Source organism: Rhinopithecus roxellana, chromosome 11 (assembly GCF_007565055.1).
Source record: "Rhinopithecus roxellana isolate Shanxi Qingling chromosome 11, ASM756505v1, whole genome shotgun sequence".
Classification (NCBI taxonomy): Eukaryota; Metazoa; Chordata; class Mammalia; order Primates; family Cercopithecidae; genus Rhinopithecus; species Rhinopithecus roxellana.
Genome location: NC_044559.1, coordinates 64,981,170 through 64,994,613, shown reverse-complemented (window position 1 = coordinate 64,994,613; position 13,444 = coordinate 64,981,170). Strand labels below are relative to the sequence as shown.

At 39.0% G+C, this 13,444-nt stretch overlaps 1 protein-coding gene across 1 annotated transcript in view; it reads left to right on the top strand.

Moving 5' to 3' along the window:
- Window positions 1-2,913: 2,913 nt before the first annotated feature.
- The window catches only part of RPP30 (ribonuclease P/MRP subunit p30), a 29,666-nt gene continuing 19,135 nt past the window's right edge, over window positions 2,914-13,444 (top strand). Inside the window, exons 1-5 of the mRNA XM_030941015.1 lie at window positions 2,914-3,033; window positions 5,855-5,910; window positions 6,549-6,605; window positions 7,015-7,089; window positions 10,041-10,112. Of these exons, the coding sequence (XP_030796875.1) occupies window positions 2,952-3,033; window positions 5,855-5,910; window positions 6,549-6,605; window positions 7,015-7,089; window positions 10,041-10,112 (342 nt within the window). The 5' untranslated portion in view covers window positions 2,914-2,951. The remainder of the gene's footprint in view (window positions 3,034-5,854; window positions 5,911-6,548; window positions 6,606-7,014; window positions 7,090-10,040; window positions 10,113-13,444) is intronic.

Genomic DNA, 13,444 nt, shown 5'->3' with positions numbered 1-13,444 from the left:
GTGGGAGCTAAACAATGAGAACACATGGACCAGGGAGGGAAACAACACACACTGGGACCTGTTGGAGTTGCAGGGGGAGGAAGAGCATCAGGATAAATAGCTAATGCATGCTGGGCTTAATACCTAAGTGATGGGTTGATAAGACTTTGATAGGCATTTCTCAAAAGAAGTCATACAAATGGCCAACAGGTATATGAAAAAATCAAAAAATCATCAGCCTCACTAATCATAAAGGAAATGCAAATCAAAACCACAATGAGATACCACCTCACTCCAGTTACAATGACTATTATCAAAACAATAAATGAAAATAAGTGTTGGTGAGGATGTAGAGAAAAAGGAACACTTACTGTTGGTAGAAATGTAAACTAGTATAGCCATTATGAAAAACAGTAGATGTTCCCCAAAAAATTAAAAATAGAACTATCATATAACGTGAAAGTTGCACTACTGGGTGTATAATCCAAAGAGAGTGAAATCAGTATGTCAAAGAGATATCTGCACTCCATGTTTACTGCAACGCTATTCACAATAGCCAATATTTGGAATCAACCTACATGTCTGACAACGAATGAATGGATAAAGAAAATGTGGTATACACATAATGACATACTATTAAGCCATTTAAAAAGTATGAAATCCTGTCATTTGGGATAACATGGATGACACTATCTTAAGTGAAATAAGCTAGACACAGAAAGACAAATACTGCATAATCTCACTCGTATGTGAAATCTGAAAAAAATAATTTTATAGAAGTCTAGAAAGTAAATAGTAGAACAATGGTTAACAGAGTAGGGAGGGATTGGGGGAGGGAGGATGGGGAGAGGTTGCTCAACAAGTACAAAGTTAGGAGGAATAAGTTCTGATGTATTGCACAGAAGGTGACTATGGTCAACAGTAAGGTATTGTTTATATATCACAAAACAGCTAGAAGAGAGTTTTTTGTTTGTTTGTTTTTGTTTTTTTGTTTTTGTTTTGTTTTTTTTTATTATTATACTTTAAGTTCTAGGGTACATGTGCATAATGTGCAGGTTTGTTACATATGTATACTTGTGCCATGTTGGTGTGCTGCACCCATCAACTCGTCAGCACCCATCAATTCGTCATTTATATCAGGTATAACTCCCAATGCAATCCCTCCCCCCTTCCTCCCTCCCCCCTCCCCATGATAGGCCCCGATGTGTGATGTTCCCCTAGAAGAGAGTGTTTTTAATGTTATCACCAAAAATACATGAGGTGATGACTACGCTAATTACCTTGATCTGTTCATTGTACAACATATACATATATCAGAACATGAAATTGTACCCTATAAATACATATAATTACAATGTGTCAACTAAAAATGAAAAAATAATTGAACTATCACTTTATTCACCTTCGCCACACATTGGTCATATTTCTGACTAATCTAGATTGTTATGGTCATGGGTGAAGATGCCTGTGTGACCCTGAAAAATTAACACTCGATATTCTCATGAAAAACAAAGGGTTTGCTTCATATGACCTTATTCTATTTGCAGAAGTAGTGTTCTCTTCTACTCCTACTTAGGAAATATCAAGTACTGGAAAAGGCAAAATATCTCTTCTTTACAAAAGTTAACCAAGAAGAGAATTGCATGCTACTGCATGGAACAGATCCCTCCTCCCTTCTGAGAACGACAAGAAAATCGCATAAAGGAGTACTAGTTAAGGTGTGGTCCATAGACGAGAGACTGTCTGTGAATTGTTTGTGATCAATAAATAGAGAAATTGATGGGTGGGGCACGGGGGTGGGCGCGTGTGAATCACAGCTAGGAGAGAGGACTGCTTGCGTTAGAGTCCATCCTGGTCAATAACGAGGTGCTCTCTCTAAAAACAAAACAAAACGAAACGAAGACTCAGCAGGCCACCAACCGGGACACTCCCCAGGTCAAATGACCGAGCCTCTAATTCTGTGATTGTTGTTGCTGTGCTCACGTTATTAAAACAAACAAACAAAAAGTGAAGATGTTTAGAACGTTTACAGTACTTTGGCATTGTCCTGATATCCGAGCTCCTGATCAGCAGACTCTATTCAGCCAGGTATAGGGCAGTTCGAGTGTTGTCAAATTTGTGATTCCCATGAGGCCAGGCTGCCCACAGGTGGGTTGAGAGCACTGATGTAAACTATCGTCACACTTTTGTAGTATAATTTGCTATTAATCCTCAATAGATCATTTACACTAAGTCGGAAAAAAGTGGAAACATCAGATATGTGGGATATGCGTCACCTTGTACATTTCTCAGCTGGAAAAGTGTAAAACATCTCCATTTTGCACCTCGCTTTTCAAACGTGTCTTTGGCTAAATCAATGTTGGCTGTAACCGCTCGTCCTCGAGCGAGCCCTGCCATCTTGTGGTTGAAGGTGTTGACTGCAACAGAGATTAGCGGTCTTTGACATCAACAGTTCTGAATGGGTAAAAGGACCCTCGTCTTGGGGTAGTTCTCTTTTGAAGTCCTAGAGTCAGTCATACACAAATGCCTTCTTCCCGGAAAGTCCATTGTAAACAACGGAATGGACTTTAGGGAAAGGAAAGGAAAACGTGTTCTTTAGGACTCTTTAAATAGCATTCACCCATTAGCAGAATTCTCTGATTCATGAGCAGCGCTAAAGAGATACCGTGTGCGTGAATGTTGAACGAATTCATTTCTACACTATTTTACAGGAGTACTGAATAGTGGGGAATTGGAACCCCTCCAGGGGGAACCAAACATTGTCATTCAGAAGAAGACAAAGAGGGACTGAAATGAAGCTGTTGATTTCAACACAAATTCTGGTGGTAGTTGAAGGCAAAGTAAGTTTCTCCGAATCCCTCAACTGGAGGTAGAGACGGACTGCGCAGGTTAACTACAGCTCCCAGCATGCCTGAGGGGCGGGCTCAGCGGCTGCGCAGACTGGCGCGCGCGGGCGGTCATGGGACTTCAGCATGGCGGTGTTTGCAGATTTGGACGTGCGAGCGGGTTCTGACCTGAAGGCTCTGCGCGGACTTGTGGAGACAGCGGCTCATCGTGAGTTGCCCCGGCTTCGCGGGCCGCAGCGCCTGCCCAACCTCATGCCACCCTGACCATCGGGCCCCTCTCGGGAGGAACTGTTTCCTGATGGGTCTCGGTCAGGTCTTCCAGAGTCTCTGGGATGTCCCTGGAATGTCCCTGGAGGCTGATGCCTGCCAAGGTGTTGGTCTGATTCCTAGCGCGGGAAACTCGACGGTTCTGGGGGTTGTTACCTGGTTCAGCTCCTTTCCTGCAATGAGGAAACTGAGGCCCAACGAGGGCGAGGGATTCGCGTAGGGGCCTACAGCTGATAGATGACAGAAACCGGAGCTGGACTCCAAGTGTACAATCTTCTAAGCTTCTAAGTTACTATCAGCCCTTCCTGACTCTCACGACAGTGTCTAAACAAATGCTAGAATTTGGGGGCACGGACAGGAAGCGCCGTGGAGGCTCGGATTAAGAGGAGAATGTGGGAGTGTTGGAACAATATTATCCCGACAGAGAGAGGGTAGGTGGGGACAGAGGATATACACGGCGGAGTGGAGGTGGAGGAGGAGGACAGCATGGCCCAAATCGAAGGGAAGCGAAATCCTTGAGAGACTAGAACGTGTTTTAACTATTGGAGTTAGTCGTGGGTTCTGTATTCCTTAGACTGTAAAGTGTGGGGATAGAGATATTAAAAAGAATCAAGAGGTTCGTGCAGTAACATCTGCTCCTCAGAGGCAGTTTTCAGCTCATTGTGAGTTCTGATTACTGATACTGTTCAGAGGTGGTGCTAGAAGTGACAACCACTTCTTGGCAAAATGAATCACACCATTTTTTAAATTGTCCTCTTTATGAAGTATCCTTGGCGAAATGACTTTGCCTTTCCACTGCTGCCACTAAATGAATGTTATCTCTGTGGTACTTTACTCATCAGCACGAAGAGGAAAGTAGACAAGATGATCTGGGCCATTTAGTGCTAATGTTCTTTGATCCTGTAAAATAAATTTTCCTGGGTGTAGCTCGTCACAATTATTACCTCCTCAATGAGGCTTTTCCTGATGCCATCCCATTTTTAAATAAATCATGAGCTTCTTAAGAGAATTGCCATGTCTTATCCTTTTATTTACTGTGCTTAACATACTCACTTTGCAAGCACTAGTGCATGGCAGTTACTCAGTTAATGCTTGTGGAATAAACTGAACACATTAAAAAAAATTAATACAAAAAGAAAAGTTATAATGATTTCTTTAGAGAATTTCCCCCAGTTTAAAATACACTTGAAAGAGATGTGGTAATTATGTACATTGTTAGTGGTTTTTTTTTATAAATTAAATGAAATTCATGGCATATGACAAAGTTGCCTCAACTTACAAGTCAGACAAAGGACTGCTATTTAATGAGTCTGGAAATAAATAGTGGACATTTTCAAAGAATAGGGAAGACAGAGCCCTGGTTCTTAGTTTCTAACGTGATATAAGAAACCAATAATAATAAGCTTCAGAAATACACTGCATAAATTAAAATACCTTAAAGCCTGATTAGGGAAGTAAGTACTCCTAAGCTGCCAGATGAGGAGTAGTCTAGGAAAAAGTTTTGTGGAGAAACAGATCCTAGTTGACATTTCTGTAGAATGGTAGGGACATTGTTTAGTAGCCAAAAGGATATCCCAAATGGATATAACAAGGAAGTTTAGAGCAGATTTGGGAGTGTGGTAAAGAAGAATAGGGAGAAGGTGTGACTGGTTGATTTGACTAACTGGGTGCAAGGTGAAGCCCAAGGTACAGGCATACATGTGATTTTTTTGTTTTTAAGGGTGACTTTCTCCAGGGAGGCTTTTGTGACCCCTATACCGGGTTTCATTGTGCTATATACTTCCATAGAAAACTTACTTTTTAAAAAAATGTATTTATATACAATGACTTGCTTAATTGCCTTATTTGCCTTAGTTCTCCAACAGACTGGGCTGTAAATTTCTTGTGGAGAAGGATTGTATTATTTATCCTGTATGCTCAATACCAGTTTAGGGCTTGTCAAGTAATGGATGCTCAGTAAATACTTGAGGGAAGAAGGGAAGAAGGAAGTTGGACAAACTGTTGAGAGTTTGGCATTGATATGTATTTTAATATTAATATTCTTTCATCCCCATTGGTATTTTTAAAAATTAAAGATGAGAATCATGATTTAGATTTTTTTTTTTTTGGTAGCCCAAATGCCCATAACAGTGCTAACTGTTATGAGGATAATAAAGCAAGCCCTTGACCTCAAGGAGCTCCCAGTCTGTTGCTGGTGTGCAGCTTCAAATGGGAAGTGGGTGGCAGTGGTGTGAGGGAGTCATCACTCCATTTCTCCCTAGGAAAGGAGTCTCTGAAGGAAGTAGAAGGACAAAAAGCAAAAGAATGAGAATAAAAGTGACAGTGATAAAGTAGGAATTTGATGGGTTGAAAATGAATACAGGGACATGAAAGAGAATGACAGTTGAAAAGGAGAAGCACAAAGTTAAGAGTCTTTAGTATCATTTTAATAATAATTCATAATGGTTAAACAAAGACCTATGTGCCAGGCACTGTTCTCAAACACCTCGTGTGTATTATTTCATTTAAATTTCATGACAGGTGTATGAAGTAAGTGTTATTATTTTCACTATTTGACAGATGAAGAACCTGAAACTTCACATTAAGTAACTTGTAAGTGGTAGTGCATAGACTTTAAATCAGGCAGACTGACACTAGAGTTCACATTCATAACCACTCCTTAAATGGCCTCCTACTCTTGACCTCTAGAGTCAGGATGGACCTGTGTTACAGGAAGGAGAGGTTGTTATATTTAACGAAAGTATTCAATTTTTCTTTTTCAGTTGGCTATTCAGTTGTTGCTATCAATCATATCATTGACTTTAAGGAAAAGAAACAGGTAAAGTAATATTTCTGAAGTTAATAAGTTCATAAATAAGTATTTGTAATTCTGTTTATATTGGTAATTTGGAAGCTACAGATTAGAATATTTCTTACATGCACCCCTTTGTGCACTATTCCTTTTCTATTTTTATATGTTAACAGTTGAACTGACGCATATTTATATAAACAGTGAAGATTTTTGTGAGATACTATGATATAGTGTTCAGGATTCCTAAAGTTGATTTGAAATTAAGTTACTTTCACTGTTCAAAAAGTGCATTGTTATTGGCTGGACTGTACTTAAAATATTTAGTCCTTTTTATTTTATTGTCATGGACTTATTAACTAATTTCTCTCTTAAACATTACTAATAAGTATGTATATTTCTCTTCAGGCCAACAACTGTATCCTGTAGATTATTTCAGTCTAAAAATTAGTTTTCATTCTTCCTATTCACTGATGTTTACAGTTGCTTCTCTGTTTAGCTTTCTTTTTAAAAATAATTTTAAAAAGTCTTTTTGAATACCACAAATCACCTTGCTTTCTTTTAAAAATAAGTGCATATTTTTTTCTGAGAACCCCTCCTAATTTTTCCATTATGCCTTGTGCTATTGATGTATTCAATCTGCGGTAACTATTTATCATTTGTTGTAGGAAATTGAAAAACCAGTAGCTGTTTCTGAACTCTTCACAACTTTGCCGATTGTACAGGTAGGTGTTTTGTTGCTTAAGAAGCATAATATCTATGTATTCAGTTAAAAGATACCTAATTATGTGTGTATTCTCTAACTTGAGCTGCACCTTACTCTGAGTACCAGTCTTATATTTTCCTCAAGGCTCAGCTCTTCAGGAAACATTCTTTTACTATCAGTTCAATACTGCTTTGATGATCTTCTTTCCTGAAGTCCTACAACTTTTAAATTATCTCATTATGTAGTTTAAGATACATACATCCCTTTCTGTGTCTGTATTATAAATTCATAGAGAACAAGGACTGGGTTTTACTGATCTTCACTATCCCTTATAGCCAGTACCTTTTAATGAATACTTTCCACTGGTAAACAGGAAAATCAATCGTTGTCTTTTGTGCTCTTTGACATCATGTTTTTTTTTTAAATAGGGAAAATCAAGAACAATTAAAATTTTAACTAGATTGACAATTATTGTCTCAGATCCATCTCACTGCAATGTTTTGGTAAGTTAATTAATTTTCTTCCCTCCTTTTGGCCTTGTAAGTTGTATTGATTAATGTTGAACAATGTTGCACTTTGTCTTCCCCCTTTTACATTTTCCCTCGCCCCCCCCCAAACCATGACACCTGCCTGCTCTCCTTGTCCTCAGAATTCACACAGTGTCATATGTCTGTTCTATTTACTTATGGCACATATGTAGTGATACCACAATTAAAGAATCGCTTGGCAACTGTCATTCTGAACTCATGTGCACCAGACTTGAGGTGGGTGCTGGGGGGTATTGCCATGAATAATATGAGCACAATCCTTGAACTTATAAAGCTTAGAGTTTACTTGGCAAGACAAGCACTGAACAAATAATAATTACAAATGTAAGGAATGTTCCAAGGTAAGGAAGTAGTAAATAAAGGATGCTCCAGGAGTATGTAACCTGAGTAAGTTGATATTCAAGCTGGGAGATGGATGAGTCAGTAAATGTTATATAGGTGACAAGCAGGGAGCTGGTGTTCCCAGATAGGATGGATTATGCATAGGTCCTGAAGCTAAGGAAAACATGGTATTTTCTGGGAAGTGAAACCAAACAATAGGGCTAAGCCTAGCGAGCCGGTTACATGGGATGAGGTTAGAGATATAAACTTGGGTGAGGATTCCAAGAGCAGTTGGAAGCCCTTGAAGGTTTTAACTAAGGGAGTGAAATTATGAGGTTTGAATTACAGATAATGGATTAGAGAAAGTTAAGGAGGGGACTTAAGAGGCATCCAGGAGGGAGAATTGAAAGGATTTGTTGGTTAATTGGATGTAGGATGATTACTCCCTAGGCCTGAGGGAGTGGCCTGAGCAGCCAGGTAGGTAATGGTACCATTTCCTGAGATGGACCATACAAAAAAGCAGGTTTGGGGGCATCCTGATGAGTTACTGTGAGAGTTTCAAAAGAGCCTGTCAAAAAAGATGTGCACGGTGGCTCACGCCCATAATCCCAACATTTTGGGAGGCCTAGGTGGGCAGATCACTTGAGGTCAGGAGTTAAAGACCAGCCTGGCGAACGTGGTGAAACCCCATCTCTACTAAAAATCCAAAAATTAGCAGGGCGTGGTGGTGGGCACCTCTAATCCCAGCTACTACAGAGTCTGAGGCGGGAGAATCGCTTGAGCCAGAGAAGCAGAAGTTGCAGTGAGATCACACCAGTGCACTCTAACTTGGGCAGCAGAGCCAGACTTCATTTCAAAAAAAGAAAAAAAAGATGTGGCCTTCAGAAGAGTGATCCCAATTAAAGATGGTGCTTTGGAAGTGTTCACCTGCAGTGAGTAATTGAAATCATGGGAATGCATGAGACTTCCTGGCCAACGTGCATTGTGGGAAGAAGAAGTTTAGTACAGAGTCCTAAGGAACTTCACTATTTAATGGTATAAAAGAGGATGAGCTAGAATTGGAGACTGAAAAGGGACTACCCTAGAAGTAGAAAGACAACAAGCAAAGGGAAAACAGAAAAGGAAGAATGAAAGGTCAGCAGGGTCACTGTGTAGTCAAGCAGAAAGGCAAAAAAAAAAAAAAGTCTGTCAGATTTATTGATATGACAGTCCTTGGCTGCCTTAGCAACAAACATTTCAATGGATATGATAGAGATGTGAGAAAATACAGACTCTGCTGCTGACTTTGCTTAAGAAATTTGACTCCATAGGAGAATGGGAGGCATAGGGTGGTTGGTGGATAAGAATCTGCTACATAAAGAGATTTTGTTCTTAAATGAGAGAGGTTTGGGTATGCCTGCTATCAGGGGAGAGAGAAAGTGAGATTCTCTGAGAAGGTGAACTGTTTCATCTTTAGCTGGGATAGACATCTCCATCATAGAATAGAAGTAATTAAGGAAAGACCCCCTTTATAACAGTTACTGTTGCTAAAGAAATTGTGAAAAACCAACTTTTGGTGTCTTATACACCTGCAAGGCAGCATTCTGGTTCCTTAGGCCCAGGTAGACATAAATGGAGCTGACTTTTGATAGATGTAAAGACTTTCATTTACTCTTGTTACCAGGAACATCTTGGTGGTTCCTTTTTGTATCCTTCACAAGTGGGAGTGGGCAGGTGAAGGACAGCAAATCCCAGATCCTGGCTATTTCTGAGACCTGGACCTTGCCCTATCTCAGCACAGGTCTTGCCTAGCAGGCCCTCTTACCTGCTCAAGCACAGCACCTGCTGCTTCTCTTATACCCTTCTAACTTTTATTATACTTCTTACAAAATAAGAGATTGCAAAATTTTAGAAGATGCCAGCAAGCAGAGAAGAAATATGACACTTTATTCCATAATTGAGAGATTGTATGTTTGTGTAGAAATATATTTTTTTCTAGTCTTTTCATATACAGACTCACACAATTTAGGTTTGAAATGAGATTTTCTTTCTTCTCCTTTTTTTTTTTTTTTTTTTTTTTGAGACGGAGTCTCACTTTGTTGTCCAGGCTTGAATGCAGTAGCATGAATGTGACTCACTGCAGCCTTAACCTATGGGATTCACATGACCCTTCTGCCTCAGGCCCCCCAAGTGTCCAGGACATAAGTGCCTACCACCACACCCAGCTGATTTTGTAATTTTTTTGTAGTGATGGGTTCTCACAATGTTTCCCAGGCTAGTCTCAAACTCCTGGGCTCAAGCAATCGTCCCACGTCGGCCTCCCAAAGTACTGGGTTTATTTTTACATCTCAAACACAATGTTTGGTACGTGGTTAAAGTATAACCAATGTAGAAAGGAAGGAGAAGAATGATTAGTGAGATGGATATATGTATCTAAATTCTCATGTGCTTAGGTCTTTTCTGCCAATATACACAGCAAAGCAGAAATGTCAGTAGTATATTAGAAGTGTTCCATGATTGAAATATAAGTGTGAGTCAGTCACTAGACAGAATTTCATGTGTACAGATTTTGTTATTGTATGATAACATTCTTTTTGTATTCCTAGAGAGCAACTTCTTCAAGGGCCCGGCTCTATGATGTTGTTGCAGTTTTTCCAAAGACAGAAAAGCTTTTTCATGTGAGTAACAAATAAGTAAAAGAAAGTAGTATTTATATGTTATGTAAGAAGTCTGATGTTCTGATTTTGTAGATGACCTGTTTTGACTCATCTGGAAACCTTTAGGATTTGTTATTTATACTTGGAGTTTCTAGAACCCCATAAGGGTATATATAACTGGAATTTGTGTTTTTTGTTTTGTTTTGTTTTATTTATCCTGCTATCATTTGATGGGCTCAGTTTGAAAGAGCCCGTCTTCCTCTGTTTCTTTATCTGCTTCATTCATTCAAAACTTCTCTTAGGTAAGTGTTTCTAAAATCACTTGTTTCTACCTTCTTACCATTTGCTGCTCCTTGGGAGGGAAAGGAGCAAGGTTCTATTATATAGCATAAAAGTTTCCACCTCTGTTTCAGATTCCTCCTTTGCATGCTCTGAGGTATAGCCCATATGCCAGCATGATTGTCTCAGCTTTTAGTCTTTCAGAAATTCTTCAAAATCAGCCATTTGCTAGCATAATCCCTCTTTTCATCTTGAGAGCCTTTATGAATTGAATTTCTTTTGTACTTTTAAAATTGCCATTTCATTGCCTTTGTAGAAGGGAAAGGAGCTTACCATGTGTGCTTGTTTGTCACCTTGAGACAGAACACCCTGGGCATTTTAAATGATTACAGTAGGGAAAAAACATCAACTGTAGTGCATTTTACTGTGTAAAATGAGGTATAGCTACTTTTAGAAAGTTGGAAAGTTGCTTTTATCTGGGTTCACTAAAGTGTCCATCTGCCAAAAGTATAAAATGAGGTATAGCTACTTTTAGAAACTTCTGAAAGTTGCCTTTTTCTAGGTTCACTAAAGTGTCCATTGCCAAAAATATAACCACCAAAGGTACTACTCTTTGATTTTTTTTAAAAAAACTAATCAAGTGCCCTATTAAGAAGAGGGGAAAGAGTAGAACAAGGAGTTCAATTTGTAACTGACTGTGAATAGTCAAGGTAACTGACTGTGAACAGTCAATTAAGATAACTGACTGCCTTCAGACCAGCCTGGTGTTTGAGATTTTAATGTTACTTCAGTTTTGTTTTTTTTTTTTTTTTAAGCAAAATTTGTTCTAAAATTGCAGAAAGATGTTTTTGCTAGATGTATCCAGTAGATGGAGCTATTAACTAAGGATGCTAATGTGTGTGGTAAAAATTAATAGTTTTTAAGACATACTATCAATTCTTAATTATTTATATTAACAGAGGGAAACAGCATAAATTATTATGAGTGCCTACTCTTTTTTTTTTTTTTTTTGTTACTTACTTTAAAAAATGCAGTTGTAGCCCGGGCACAGTGGCTCATGCCTGTGATCTTAGCACTTTGGGAGGCCAAGGTGGGTGGATCACTTGAGGTCAGGAGTTCAAGACCAGCCTGGCCAATATCGTGAAACCCCGTCTCTACTAAAAATGCAAAAATTATCCAGGCATGGTGGCACGCGCCTGTAATCCCAGTTACTTGGGAGACTGAAGCAAAAAAATTGCTTAAACCCAGGAAGCAGAGGTTGCAGTGAGCTGAGACTGCGCCACTGCACTCCAGCCTGGGCAACAGAGTAAGACTTTGTCTCAGAAAAAAAATTTTAAATGCAATTATAGATATTCTCAAGAATTTTGTTTTAGTTAAAGGGGTAAGTAGAAGCAAGTGATTTTTAGTCATAAAATACACCTGTAGAACTTTTTAAAATCAGGCACATTAGTCTTCACCACTGGAGACTCTGGTCCAATAGATTTGGGGTTGATTCTGGGTATTTGTGTTTTCATGTTCTATAAGAAAGTATAATTCAGTGCTGAAACCACTAGTGTTTAATAGAAGGCAGACCGTGAGCATTTCCAAATTTGTTAAACAACCAGCAGCAACTTAGTTTTGTTATTAAATAATAGCAACTCAGTTGTGATTTAGAATAAAAGTTGCTGATGCACCAAGCATTTTGTTGTACATTTGGTTTCTGGATTAATTTTGAGGATCATGCAACTTACATTTCCATATCCCTTTACTGATGATTAGAGAAACAACAGAAGGTATACATTTGTAAAACCTTTCAAAAGCTTTTACATATTTATTTCCTTTAACTTTTATAACAATCCTGTAGGATAATTGGGACAGATATTTATTACTATCCCCATTTTATAGAGGAGAAAACTGAGACTCAGGCTGAGCGATTTGTTCTAAATCTCCCAGCAAGTATGTTCTAAAGATAGGACTTTGGGTTTTAGACTATATTGTAATTTCATATAATAGTTTTATTTGTTTATCTTACTGTTTTTCTCAGACTTAAAGTTTGAATTTACTGAACACATGCTTGATGATAGTAGATGGGCCTGTCAAAAATACTTTGGAAGATGGAAGAAAGCACAAAGTATTGACTTTACACATATACTCAAAAAGTTATATGAAAATGCAGTTTTAAAAATTGGAACATCTTCCTCTTCTCTATCCAAATATTACCCATTCCTTAAGATTAAATTGAAATTAGAGTTCTCCCTGTTTTCTATAGGAAATCAATTTTAACAGACATCTCTTTTAAAGCTTTTATAAGTATATTGTGGTTTGGAATCAGGTCAAATGCAAGCAGTTTGTTTCTTAAGTTACATTTTTTTTTTTTTTTTTTTTGAGACCGAGTCTTGCTCTGTGGCCCAGGTTGGAGTGTAGTGGCCCGGGTTCCCGATCGCTCACTGCAAGCTCCGCCTCCCGGGTTCCCGCCATTCTCCCGCCTCAGCCTCCCAGTAGCTGGGACTACAGGCGCCGCCGCCAGGCCCGGCTAGTTTTTTTTGTATTTTTAGTAGAGACGGGGTTTCACCGTGTTAGCCAGGATGGTCTCGATCTCCTGACCTCGTGATCCACCCGCCTCGGCCTCCCAAAGTGCTGGGATTACAGGCTTGAGCCACCGCGCCCAGCCTTAAGTTACATTCTGTAAGTCATTTTATTTGTTTTGTTTGTAAGTTGATTATCTAGAATTCTAACAGCTATCTATCTCTATAGGTATGGTATTCTAAAACTAAGTTAGGTCTGCAAGATGAGTCATCAAGCATGCACACACACAGACACACGTTTATGTCAATAGTATAAAATCTAACCACATTAAATAGCATCATTTCCATAGGACATAACATACCATTATATTTTCTACTCAGAGTATCTGGAAGATTTCTCACAGAAACTCCCTCCCCATAACTACTGAAGGAGATAAGGCAGAGGTTAAAGATTTTGAGGGTGTCCATTGGTTAGGGCTCCTTGGAATGTGGGACAGTTGTGGAATATGACACAGAGAAAGAGTTGCATAGAAGCTTCAGGAGCATCTGGACCAATTATTCCCATTTAGG